General features: G+C 40.2%; 1 protein-coding gene across 1 annotated transcript; it reads right to left on the bottom strand.

The window, feature by feature from the left end:
- Positions 1-2,289: 2,289 nt before the first annotated feature.
- LOC121931490 (estradiol 17-beta-dehydrogenase 11-like) lies at positions 2,290-12,936 on the bottom strand. The gene is made up of 7 exons (XM_042469315.1): positions 12,668-12,936; positions 9,000-9,107; positions 7,273-7,404; positions 6,018-6,124; positions 4,924-5,061; positions 3,524-3,640; positions 2,290-2,520 (listed from the first exon to the last, which is right to left on the bottom strand). The coding sequence occupies exons 1-7, from the start codon at positions 12,875-12,877 to the stop codon at positions 2,430-2,432; spliced, it is 903 nt and encodes a 300-aa protein (XP_042325249.1). The 5' UTR covers positions 12,878-12,936; the 3' UTR covers positions 2,290-2,429.
- Between the last annotated feature and the right edge of the window lie 1,204 nt (positions 12,937-14,140).

The raw sequence follows: 14,140 nt of genomic DNA, 5'->3' as shown, positions 1-14,140 counted from the left end.
CATCCAACATACAACTAACCTATGGAGAAAGATTGTCATGTTGAAGGCTATGCGTCTTAGAAAAAAAAGAGTTAAATGTGAGGAGATGTTATTACTAGTATCTCTGTCTGTCTGTCTATCTGTCTGTCTACCTATCTAGTGGACTGCAGAAAGTAGATAAGGGGAAGTCTCACCCCCCCCCTTTCTCACACACTGATAGACCATCAGTGAATCTGCATTGTGGGATACAGAGGACAAATAAATGATGCACTTTTTCATAAACCACATTAATAAAAGGTAGATTTTGTTAGTGATGACTTCCAGCATGGACAAGGAGACTGAACAAATTCACAGATAGTGGGTCTATTAATAGCTACTAGTCCTGATGGATATTTACAGCTACTGGTAACAGAACCAATATCCTTCTATATGCTAGTTGTTGGGTAGCATGAGCAGGAGTATTGTTACACTCATATCCTGTTTGTGGGCTTCCCATAGGTAACATGTGGACCACTGTGCCATGATACGTTTTATGCAGAAATATAGATCTGCTCCATGGTATGTTTTGTGCAGAAACTGTCAGGACTGCTAATTGAATATCAGTTGAATACTCACAGGGTGGCATCCTTCACTACACCTAAGATCAGAATCCTTCACTATACCTGAGACCAGAATTTCTTTTGAGAGGATTATGGACAAGTTGTGTGGTCTGTTCTTCAAGAAATAGTTTGAGGGGATACTGAAAGCACCTGCCACTCAAGGCAATTGCTTTAGCTCTGCTTAATAGTAGGGCTGGTCTTTGCACTACTTTTTCCTCCCCTAATTACTTTTCAAATTCTTCTGAGAAGGAATCATGGGTGTATTACATGTCTGGCCTATGAAGAATTTTCTCCACAGGTATTGCATACAGTTATTATAACTTTTTTCCAACACATAAACATTTTGCTTTAGTGACATCTTGCTGTATTTGTCTGGTGATCTCTTCCATCCTTGTCTACCTGCTGTGCAATGCATTCATTTGTTCCACAACAGACTTTTCTGTACTGGCTACAAAAGTATGGCATTGTTAGCACATTGCCCAGAAGAATTTTTTTAAAAAAACAACCTCACAGTAGATGTTGTATTTGCAGGATGACTGCAACTCATTCAGAAATATTTACTGTTTGGCTAGGCAGATATGAGGCAGCAGGAGTGGAGGACAGCATAAACTAGTACTATGTGTTGTTGGCATGTTTAGTTTTGTATGCATACTCCCAAGACAGAGTCAGTATTCAAGATGCATCTGCCTCTTTAGACCATTGACATTTATTGACCAGGCACCTGGGAAAATTACACTGCAATCAGTGTACTTTACTACATTATTATGTACTCTTACAGATGCAGTAAATGTTGATAGCTGCTGTATTTGTTACTGTAGTTCCGTTTTAAAAAAATCAAAACTAGATGAGTTTGTTGTTAACTACCATCAAGATGACTTTGACTTATGGAGACCCTATGAATAACAGACCTCCAAGTAACCCTGTCATCAACAGCTCTGCTCAGATTTCGCAGACTCAGGGCTGTGGCTTCCTTGACTGAGTCTATCCATCTGGAATGTGGTCTTCCTCTTTTCCTACTGCCTTCTAACTTACCAACCATTATTGTCTTTTCTAGTGTATCATTTCTTCTTGTGATATGACTAAAGCATGGCAGTCTCAGTTTGTCCCAGATGACTATTTAGTGGTAATTCCTGACACCAACAGCAACATTTTATTCCTCCCAAAAGATGTTTTAAAAAAATCCAGGATCTATCACAAGAACAACAAAATTCCAATGAACTTGTATGGTTCACTACCTGTCAATATGGTTCAGTACCTGTGGTTCATGATGGATTCCTTAGCCATTCCTTCTCCTTGCTGCTATGGAGGAAGGATGGATACTCCCATACAATTTACACAGGGGACTTTTAGAACACTGTTCCGATATGCCCATACCAGGTCTCATACATCGGTATAAAAGTACTGAAGAAATTTGAATGATGATTAGCCAAGTTGCTTACAGTGTCATCATGAGCTCTGAATGATGACTGGCCAAACTGTCTACCACGTCATACAGCTGCCTCTATTTCCACCTTCCCTCTAGCCCACTGCCTTTTACAGAGAGTGAAAAACAGGTTTTATGAGAGGCTGCAAGTAGATGTGTAAGGAGCCCAAACCTGCAATTCACTGCATCAAGTGAGGAGCTCTGTTGTGAGACGTCTTGCTTCTTTGGAGCTATCAGGAAGAGCCCACACCTTTTTATGTATCAGGAAAGAACATGCTCCCCACAGTATTGCATTGATACTTTTAATATATATTTTGAATGAGAAGTGCATGGGACTCCATTTAGAAATCACTGCTTATTGCCTGGAGTTAATTGCTGATGAACTGACTCCTAGCTGTCTAAGATATCCCTGGAAGGCACTGATTAACTTAATCTTCTTTTCTCGCATCCTGAACAACTGCATCAAATTTTACTTTTATCATCTTGTTTAAAGCCACCAAGGCACGTTCAGGTAGAATTCTGCAAGGAATACATAAACATAAAATTAGAACAACACAAAAATGTGAAGACCAGTTTAGATTATGGATGTGTCCTCCAGATGTTGCTGACTGTTACTTTTATAAAGCCTGATCATTGGCTATGCTGGCTAAGACTGATAGGAGCCGAAGTCTAATAACATCTGGAGGACCACAGGCTCCTCGTCCTTGGCTTAGTTACACATACATGATTTCATGGTTTATCTTCTAGGGCCCAAACACATGAGTCAAAAGACGTGGCTCCTGATCACTTTGGGGGCATGGTGTTTAGATGACAGAATAGAGACTCAGCCTGTATTATGATACCACCTCAATTTCTCACTCAGACTAAGAAGATGAATACACATCATGCCCCTTCCACCATATTTTCCCCATGTTTTCCCCCAACAACCAAGACTTGCCTGGTTCTGCTTTTGTACAGTACTCTTAAAAGTTTTGATATTTGTTCTTTATTTACTCTCTAAACATTTCCTGAATCCTGTGGTTTCTCTAGGCATTAATCAGACTTGCATTTGTGCTACTCCCCTTATAAAAAACCCCAATTAAAATGTAAAACAACAACAATAACCAAACTGAAGGATGTAGAGCAAACATCCAACAGTTCTCTTGGGAACTCTTGGGAATCTCAGTGTCTTTCCAGCCCAATCTTTGGAAGTAGTCTGGGTACTTCTGCCTGGAGTAGAACAAGACTTTTGCATCCAAAGCGGTTACTAAACCATAGCAAGATAGAGGACAATGTGTTATTTCAAATTGAAAAAAGAATCAGTTTCCAAACAACCCAACAACAGTGCAGCATTGTACAGCACCAGATGAGCCATGACATCATGCAATAATGTCATGCACCAGGCAAGACAGAACTAACACAGTTCAGTTGTAGTGTAACGGTGTTGTACGTGATAAATTCCTTATTTCTATTACAGAATATTTTTTCATTTAAATAACAAGACAAAGATGCCACTCATATTTCCTCAGCCCACCACACATACCGTTCTAGCAGTAGACTACATTTCACAAATGGTGGAACAAAAATCATGTTTTGGTTGCAAAGTATCCCATCCATGAGTTTATTTACAACTTTCTCAGGCTCCAGGACAGGCAATAATCTGGAATTAAACAAAAACATTCATTAAAGGATGGCCATTTGAGCCACGAGGACACAGCAAATGCAAATGGGAAACCACTCAGAGTCAGAGGCTTTCCCAGCAGATAATGATCACCAGTTAGCAGACACTAATCCTCTTTTGCATTAGCCTCCCAGCCTTAGGCCGGCCATCAGCACAGAACAATGCACATGCAAATCACTCCTGCATTCCCAGGCTCACACAGTATATATATATATACCCAACTTTTCCAGGCAAGCATTCTCTGAAGTTGCCAACCACAAATGCTGGCGAAATGTCAGGAAGAAACTCTTCTAGAACAAGGCCACATAGCCAGAAAACCCACAAAAAACAATCTTATATATGTTTACAATTTTGTATGCTTATATACAATTTTGTAGTGTTTTAATGTGGGGATTTTAAATTGTTTTAAAAACTTTTTTCTCAATGTTTTCCATTTCTTGTTTTTGGAAGCTGCCTTGGATCCCACCTTGAAGAAAGGCAGGATATAAAATGAAATGAAATAAATATAGGTTTTTGGTTGTTGTTGTTGTTGTTGTTTTGGAGGGTTTCAGGGCCCATAATTCAGGGTGCAAGGGCTAAATGCAACCACCAGCCTGAACTTTATGTCTGTATTAGAGAGTTATTAAAAGCATGGAAGTAGTAAAAAAGTTCCCATAACTAGGATCAAACACTGATCAGAATGGATACTGAAGTTAAAAAATCAGAAAAACAGGAATGGTAAGGGCAGCTATGAAAGAACTAGACAAGATCCTAAAGAGTAAAGATATAGAAATGAACACCAAAGTTAGAATTGTCCAACCCATCATATTTCTTGTCAAAATGCATGGGTGTGAAAGTTGTACAGTGAAGAAAGCTGATAGGATGAATATTTACTCATTTGAGATTTGGCAATGGAGAAGAGTGCTGAGGATACTGTGGATAGCCAAAAGAACAAACAAATGGATCCTTGAACAGATCAAGCCTGAAATCTCTTTGGAAGACAAGATGATCAAATTAGACTGTCTTACTTTGGCCACATCAGAAGACACAACACATGAGAAAAGACAATAATGCTGGGAAAAGTAAAACAGAATGAGAGGAAGACCACATGCTTGACGGATAGACTCAATCAGGGAGGTCATGGGCATGGATTGCAGGACCTAAGCAGAGCAATGAAGGATAGGAGGATTTGGAGATGTCTCAACCACACTTTTGTCATGAGCTGGGGTTGACTCAAGGGCAGTTAACAACAACAAGTAGTGCTACCTAACCTTGTAACTTACCTTGTACTTGGATGTTTTATAAATCCAGTGTTTATAAAAACAGGACAAAGGCATGAGGTTTTGATCCCATCTTTTCCCAATGCAGACAGTTCTTGAGTCAAAGCTTTATGAAAGCCAACAGCAGCAAACTTGCTTGAACTAAGATGGGTGGGAAATAGATTTAGGTAAGATTTATTAATACAATCAAGTTCGTACTTGCTTAATGTATACGCAACATGTAGAGTTGCCATAAATCAGAAATGACTTGAAGGCACAGAACAACAACACAAAAAACCATCATTCCATTGTGTACCCTTGCTGTTGTCCATGAATGTGGTAGCATTTCTAAGAAGAGGGAGAAAGATCAATTCAGTTTACTTAATAATCATGTTCTGTGAGATAAGACAGTGGGTGCTTCCAAACAGGACTTTGGGGCCAGAGTAGAGCTCAACTTAAAATTGTTGTTTCTCCTATGTTGTTTCTTATGAGAGAAAATCAATTATGGAAAAGTTACATAATAGCTGTATAATGCCTTTAATTGTCAGTGGCAGGAAATTTCTACCTGGAAGCAATGGCATGACTAGGGTTGGCTGCACCTGGTGTGGAGTGGTGTTGGTGGCTGCATTGGATGGCCCTGCTCCCTCTGCCTTGCCTGCCCATCTCGTCAGCTGCTGAAAGACCTGGGCTGCTGGACAGGTGAATGGTTGAGCCAACCAGGTGCTCCAGCAATACTCTGCAATGGAGGAATTGTTCCCCTTTTGTAGAGGCGGCCTGGCTGGTGGAGGAAGGTGGAACGTATTTTTTAAGATGAATCATAAGTGCCATCCCACCCAATGTTTACCCTCCTTGGACTTTCACCTGGTGTAGTCTGTATCCCCTGCACCCCTAGTGATGCCCTGCCTGGAAATATCCAATATCACACAAGAACGATTCACTCAGAATTGTATTTATTACAATTGTATTTTATACTGCTACTGAGGTGGTATTAAATGAGTGGGCGGGTCTATTTCTCTGTTGTTATTGAACAAATTAATATTATTTTAATCTGTACTCTTAGCCAAAATATAATGGACTAAAGCACCATTTGCTTTTAGAGAAGTCTCAGTCATACATACCAATAGGACACCAGGAAAGGAACCACCACATGTCCACCAGCAGATGCAACTGTGACAATATGGCCATGATTATTTTTCATCATTGCTGGCAGGAATGCTTTTGTTGTCTTGAAGGATATTATAAAAGAAATGGGGGGAAACCCACTTTTAGTTGTCTTAGTATCTGGTTTTTTTTCGATAAAATATACACAGTCTTAAATTGAGAATAGTTTATAATTAATTCTAGATTACTTATCATTAGTTTTATCTCCTGTAACAGTAAGTGTAGAGCATGGGATTTGGGGCTACAAACATAAAGTCACTTAAACACCAAGGAGTGGATTAAATCTCACTCCTGGCAGTACCAGTTTGGGACCGGGATGGTGGCCCATTTGGGAGCTGGCCATGCAGTCGCTGTGGTCCTGGCCTGATCGCAGCCAGAGAGGCCTCCAGCCGCTCCTTCGAGGACGTCTGTTCCAGGCCTTTGTTAACTACAGTTTCCCGTTGTTTTCAGCTAGAAAACTATGGTTAGGAGCTTTGGAAAACACCTAGAAATGAAGCCATGATTTGATTGTTCTGAAACCATTAGCCATAATTTCCTGGTTCATATGCAACAGGAAAGTGTAATTAAGGGCTCATTTGGACTGACCTAAAGCCTTGGGATTTGATGGGCTATTACATTTCTGTGTAATACACTTCATAATGGGTTTTCCTGTTCCCAGATCCAGATGATCTAAACCTAAAAAGGCTTCATCCTTATTTTCCTTTCCATTTCTTTCTTTTTGTCTGACATAAAGTATGGTGTAGATGGGGTTTCCTTCTCTTCCCAGCCATTTACTAAAGAAATGAAGCTTGGAGGAGAACGTCAGTGGGAGAGGACAGTCCTCTATTTATTGTGTCCTGTGACACCCAGACATTCAAGGAAGAACCAAGACAATCGAGTTGGTCAGAAAATTAACCTCTGGCTTTTTTGGAATCTCCTTGAGCTGCATCTACACTGCAGAAATAATCCAGGTGGACACCACTAAATATCTCACAAAACTACATTTCCCAAAATTCCATAGCATTGAGCCATGGCAGATACAGTGGTGCCACCCTGAATTATTTCTGCCATGCAGATACAGCTCAGGATGCAGAAAAATCTCACCTCCTGCCCTGGGTTTTAAAGGTTGCTGCTAGTCCTTGAAATCCACACACAATGATCAGCTGAACATATCCTTCTATTAGTAATTTTTATGTTGCCACTAAAGCTTTAAAATACTCCAGTGATATTTACCCAATGATGAGCAAGAATGTTGACCTCAAATGTTCTTTGTATCTGCCTGTCTTGGGTAGAAAGGAGATCTGCTGTTGCCACCACTCCAGCATTATTCACCAAGATACTAACATCTCCTATGTCTCTTTTAATCTTTAAAATGTAAGAAATATAATTTAAAGACATTCATCAGTGATTAAATTTATACTCTAAAGTAACAAGATTGCAGTTAAGTTATACAGTGGGTGTCCATTGGGGTTGGGTTCCAGGACCCCTCTATGAATACCAAAATCTGTGGATGCTCAAGTCCCATAAAATGGCATAGGAACATGGTGTCCCTTATATAAAATGGCAAAATCAACTATTTAACCCCATCTTCATGGGGTGTATAAATGCACACTCATCTATACTCTTCAGCTACATGCTTGTTTCCTGTGCCAAATTGGACTTGTCACTTCATTTCTATATACAAAGACTAGTTTCCAATGCCTTTGTTCACAAACAACCATTGTTAAAACTGGATTTGCCACTTCATTTCCATACACAAAGGATTTTGAATTTGAATTTACATTCTCACACACCAAGGACATATATAGGTCTGTCCCTGGCTTTGCACTCCTGCAAAGTCTATATCTGAGGAAATAGACTACAAAAGCTCATGTTACCAACTTCTTTCTTTCAGTTAGTCTCGAAGGTGCTTCAAGTTCAGGTTTAGTTTGCGGTAAGATGCATTCATTTGTCTTTTTAGCAGTGTATCTGTAGAACTTTCTTTACTGTCCAGCTTTCACAACGGTACATAAAAAATGGAAATACTTAAATGTTCAATGATATATCTTTATATATATTTAGTATTCAGTGATACATCTTTACACTTCAGGACCTTGTCTACTTCCTTCATAGCTGACTTTCCAAGTCCTAGTTTTCTTCTGATTTCTTGGCTGCAGTCACGATTTTGATTAATAATTGAGCCAAGGTACAATGCGCCCGTACCATACACAAGCTTGCTGTATGCAGCTTTGAGCTTATGCTTATGCATATGGCAAACCTCATAGAATAAATGGGCTTTCACCTTACACATTCTTTCTGATACGTGGGGTTTTTTTCCCCCCAGAATGGATCCTCCGCATATAGGAAGGGCCCAACGTATAGGAAATAGTTCACTATCTCAATGTGTTCATTGTCTACTTCAAAGTTATGTAAATAATCTGTGGTCATTATTTTTGTCTTCATAATGTTCAGCTGGAGACCTTGAAGGAGTGGAACATATCCCCTGCACCTGCTTTTGAAAAACAATGCATGTTTGTTCCCCAAACCCCATCCCCAAAGTACTGAAGAAGATATGGGGGCATGTTTCGGATGTATTTGGTGATTTTGAGGCAATCCCCCCCCCCCCAAAAAAATTTCATTTTGATCCCTGGAATTTCAGTGGGGCTCCAAATGTGGCTGTGGCTCCATCTACATTCCTAGAGATCATTTTTGGGCATTTCATAGCAAAAATGTTTTTGATCCTTGTGGGCCCTGGGGGGCACACACGTGGCCCTGAAAAGCTGCATGCTGTCCATGAGCCACACTTTCCCCACCCCTGCTGTGGATGCAGTCTAAATCCATTAAAGTTAAAAGCATTATTTTCTGTGTCAGGGTTTCCTAACATTTGAGAAACACCTTTGTCAACTATTTTTGAATGCTTTTTAATATTCTTTCTATCCCTGGTGAGGATAAACTATCAGGCACATTTGCATAATCCTCACCTTTTCTGCAGCAATGTAGATCTCCTCCTTGATGCTGCAGTCTACCACAAAGGCATGTGCTTTGGCTCCCAGTTTTTTGCATGCTTCAGCAGTTTCTTCCACGCCATGCTACCCATGGGAAAGGCCAAACAAAGCTCATTTCTTTTGCATCCAGTCAGTAATACACTTTTCAATCAAAAACAGGGGAAAATTTTAATTGTAGAAAAGCTTTAAGTTCAAAACTTTATATATAGGTTGGATCTCCCTTATCCAAAATGCTTGGGACCAGAAGCATTTTGGATTTTGGAATATTTGCATATAGCAATAGCAATAGCATATACATTTCTATACAGTCAGCACTCCTTAAGCGGTTTACAGTCTGTATGCTAATTGCCCCCAACAAGCTGGGTACTTGTAAAAAGATATCTTAGAAATAGAACCCAAGTCTAAACATGAAATTCATTTGTGTTTTGTATACACCTTATATACATATAATAATAATAATAATAATAATAATAATAATAATATTTATTTGTATTCCGCTTTTTCACAAAGAAATAAAAGCAGATTTCAATAGTATAAATAAAACATAAAACAATTAAAAATTACAATTTAAAACCCCCAAAATCTCAACCCTCCCCCAATCATAAAAACAGTAATCAACCCATAAAAAGAGATTAAACATCAAAAAATTTAAAAGTGTCCAGTAAGAATACACTAAAATTTCAGGCAGATTAGCACAAGAAATGAGTCTTCCTCTAGAGGGGGGGGGATGGGGGCGATAGTGTCAATCAATTTTGATATCGGTATCAATAGAGTTATCAATAGAGGGGGGAGGCAAGTCTAATGGATCTAATGGATCTAACCTAGTCTGGAAAGGCCTGCCAGAAGAATTCTGTCTTAGTAACCTTTTTAAAGGCTTTCAAGGTGGTAATATGGGGGATCTCGTTTGGCAGGTCGTTCCAGAGCCTGGGAGCGGCTGATGAGAAGGTCCTCTGGGTCACCACTGAGAGTCTAGTCTTCTTAGGTTGTAGCAGATTCTTTCCATAGGGACAAAGTATGCAGGGAGGATTATATGGAAATAGGTGCTCCCGCAAGTAGTCAGGACCCAAGGCAAGGTAACTTTATACACAATATTTTTAATAATTTTGTGCATGAAAAAAAGTTTGTTTACACTGAACCATCTTGAAGGATGGTTCAATCAGTGGCGTTCTGGCACCTGGTGTCACCTGGGGCAGGGCTTTGGGGGTGGAGCTTCTGACAGTGCCTGTGGCCTCCCTTGGTGCATGGGAGGAAGCAGCGTTTGCAGGATGGCAGGGGGAGGATCACACACAGGATAATGGGGGTAGCGTGTGTGGGACAGCAGACGGGATGTTCATAGTCAAGATGCCAGGGTTGAGGAGCATGCATGGGATGCCAGGGGGGAAGGAGTGCATGTGGGACAGCCGGGGGGAGGAGGCCCCAACTGAGTGTCATCCCTCTTCTGGAATGTCACCCGGTGCAAGCCGCACCACCACTACCCTCCCCTTGACAATTTTGGATTTTGGAGTATTTTGGATTTTTGAATTCCACACAAGGGAGACTCAACCTGTATATACTTAAGTTACTTTTGACTGCTTTTCAGACTGGTTTCACAAACTGATTTATTTATATTTTAACAGAGTAAGTATCAGATTAAACATGTAATACAAATTTTGAAAGGACAGACTACTCTTCATCTTGAAAAAGCTGTTTTTGCTTCTCCTTGCTTCCCTTGAAGGCAAATTACTACTTCAGAAACCCCCTGTAATGGCACATACAGGGGTAATGATGGAAGGGGACATCACTGGGAGCTAGACAGTGGCAACTTATAAAACAATTTCTGCTTCTTCTTCTTCTTTTTTTAAATGCCTCAGCTCACATAAAATGGCAACAAAGAAGAACACAACTGTTTTCCCTTTAGGAATTCTTGGATTGCAACTTGCAACATCCCTCACTCTTGATGATGCTTACTAGGGCTGATGGGAGTAGTGGTCCAAAAGAAAAAACATCTGGAAGGCCATACGATCTCCATCTTTGCTTCAGAGCAGGGATGAATAAATTGCAGGGTGTGGGCTGCATACTGCTCTTGGAAACCTCAAGCCACCCCCCCAAAGCCCTCAAAGCTGACAGATGTCCCCCAAATTTAATTTTGGGGGGCAATATTTGTGCAATTGTTTTGCCTGTCAATTGTCCAAAACCACCTTCAAATTGCCTCCCAGTGCATCAATTTGCTTCCCCCACAGAGACCTTCAACCCCTCAAATTTATTTTTAAAATATCAGCCAAAATAGCAATTATTTACTGGTGTGCCAAATATGAGATTCATTTTTTCCCGCTGCACATACACTGCTATGTGATTTTGCTTCTGGTTGGGAAGACCTTGTACTGTAAGCTATTCTTTTATATGAGAAATGAAATGCATATTTCTCATATTCTATATTTAGCCGACTTTCTCTTCACAAGGATGAAATGTTTCACCAAGGTCTGCACACTGTGTTCCCCACCATTGCTCAGGATGGTGGAAGTCAAAGTCCAACACATCTGGAATGCATCTGAGTTGGGGAAGATTGTGGGACAGAAAAACCTTGAGAATTACCGAACTGTGCCAATGAGACCCATCAGGCAGGCACCGGTAGGGGGAATGACCCCCTCACCCTCTGCATGTGTCCACCCCTACTTTAGAGTAAATGCATATGAATGCTATAGTTCGCTCCATGGGATGTTCAATAATGGGATGGCACAGCTGGCTTTCAGGTGATCCAGAGGACACATAAATTCTCCCATGATGCCATGGAATATTTCCTGCTCTTGACTGAATTTTTTCACACTCGAAATAATCCACGAAGTGCAATCCCCTTTTTTGGCTATGGCTTTTCCACCTGCAATGTAGCAATCTTTTTTTTTTTGGGGTGGGGCATATCTGCTGATGTGCATGATGATCACAGGACAACAAGCAGCTCCTGCATCTCTGCCTTTCCCATTTAACTTTGGTAGATGGTAGACATCCAGATGTGATGTCTTTTGCTGCCAAACAAATGGCTGTGCTTGGTAATAATGAATGGCATGTGTCCCCAAAGTTTCATAGATGAAAATGTAGATGCATATGGCCAAGCAACATCAGATTGTCATCAAGATGGCAGATTATTAATGAGGAAGAACACACACGTGAGGAGAGTTAGCAGCTTGCTTTTGCCTGAGCCTACTGAAAGGGATAAGAATCTAACCTTCTTCCCCCATTAGCTCTCACTGAGCAAATATCCTGTCATCCCTTATCCTCTTAACAAAGGAGCAACAATACCCCAGCAACAATATCCACAACAGACACACTAGTTACTGCATCCACAGGACAATGGTTTAAAAATGCACTACAAAATGTCAGAACATTGGTAAGGTCTCTCTGTCAAACCACATATTTTTTTCATTCCAAAACCATTTCTCTAACAAGAATGATGGCTCTCTCTGTTCAGCTACATATTTACCTTGAAATAAATCCTGCTAAAATCAATGGGGCTTACATGCTGTTAAACAGTTAACTGTACATTTCTATAATCATCCAGGAAGGCTTAGGGTTTTGTTTTGTTTTGTTTTGTTCTTCTTCTTGCCCACTACTTCCCCCATTCTTATGGCAGCCCCTCTCTCATTGTTATTCACAAACAGAATGATTTATACCTTGTTGAGATCCCAGAGAACCAATTTGCTTTGACGCTTGGCAAATTCGTAGGCTGTAAGTCTTCCAATGCCATGCCCTGCTCCTGTAATAAGCACAGTCTCACCACTAACAGATTTTCTTTTCACAGGAATGAAAAGCTTCACCAAGGCCTCCACGTAAGCATAGATTATGATGACTATAAGCCAGAGGAGATCAAATATGAGATACATTTTCCTTCTTGCTGCACAGTTACACACTCTGCTTTGTGACCTTGCTTCTAGTTGGGAAGACTTTGTACTACAAGTTATTCATTTACACGAGAAATGAAACACCTATTTCCTCATAGCCTATATACAGCAAAAGTCTGTTGCTGCAGATTTCCTCTTCACAAGGCTGAAACGTTTCATGAAGGTCTCCATACTCTGTCCTCCAGGCTTGTTCAGCTAGAGATGGTGGAAGTCAAAGTACAACACATCTGGAAAGCACCTAGTTGGGGAAGGCTGTGGGACACAAAAACTTTGTCATTTTCCCTGTAATGCCCTGCAAAGTTTTGTTTTACATCCCTTTCTTTCTTAGGAATCAAAAGACTTTGAAAAGGTGAATGTGGAACATCATTACCAAATCAATTATTCTGCTCAGGCATAAACAGAGAATTCATCATCATAGCAGTGGTTTGGTCACACGTTTGTCTCAGCCTTATTGTACAACGTCATGGTTTGCCCCTGTATTGTTGTGTTCTATGGTTGCTGGGAATATGATTTTTTTTTTCCTGCTGAAAATAATCTGTCAATGACCCTCTTTCCTGCTATGATTCAGTGGCCAGTTTGAGTGCAGATGTCTCACTCCACTTCATTGCAAGAATAATTGATTAGTGGGTGCAGTGTGGCTGTCTCTCCCTTGGAAATCTTCAGCAGAGAAACCTTAAAAGCTTGGCCAGGGAGAGCAAAACTTTCACAAAGAATAGCTGTGTTTTCTGTTGTCTATGCTATTGAAACCCTTTCAGACTGTTTCCCTATTTTTTAAAAAATAGAAATGGTTTCTGGTATAGTGCAATAACTGTGATTCCAACTATTCAGAAGCCTTTACTGCCTGGGGTGCTTTCCAAAGCTTTCTCCACTTTGGTACCACATACCACAGTGTTGCTACCATGGTGGTTCTTTTTAATAATTATTTTCATTTTAAAAGTAATAGTGTAATAATGTTGTGACATCCACGCTGTACTGACGTTATATTACACTTCAGATTAATGAGTATCGGTGAAGCCGTTTTGAACTGGACAACTTGAAACAACTGACTTGATTGATAAATACATTTGTTTTTCATAGGACAGAGACATAACAAATGGTGTGTTCTGTTTCTCTTTCTATGCAACCTCTCACAATGAGAGATTTGGGCAGTGATGGGTCTGCCATAATGACAACATGATGTAATAGCATTATTATAGCAATATTTTGATGTTCTTGTTGTGTTCTTTAAGGCTGCATTCTTACTGC

Source organism: Sceloporus undulatus, chromosome 5 (assembly GCF_019175285.1).
Source record: "Sceloporus undulatus isolate JIND9_A2432 ecotype Alabama chromosome 5, SceUnd_v1.1, whole genome shotgun sequence".
Lineage (NCBI taxonomy): Eukaryota > Metazoa > Chordata > Lepidosauria > Squamata > Phrynosomatidae > Sceloporus > Sceloporus undulatus.
The sequence above is the reverse complement of the archived record's forward strand: the minus strand, read 5'-3'. Positions and strand labels throughout refer to the sequence as shown.

Excerpts from the sequence above, each read along its gene's own strand:
- LOC121931490 (XM_042469315.1), bottom strand. The coding sequence starts at position 12,877 with ATGTATCTCATATTTGATCTCCTCTGGCTTATAGTCATCATAATCTAT. Across the intron at positions 9,108-12,667 it reads TTCTCTGGGATCTCAACAAG|CATGGCGTGGAAGAAACTGC; the intron begins GTATAAATCATT and ends TCCCATGGGTAG. Across the intron at positions 5,062-6,017 it reads CCTTTCCTGGTGTCCTATTG|TTCAAGCAAGTTTGCTGCTG; the intron begins GTATGTATGACT and ends CACCCATCTTAG.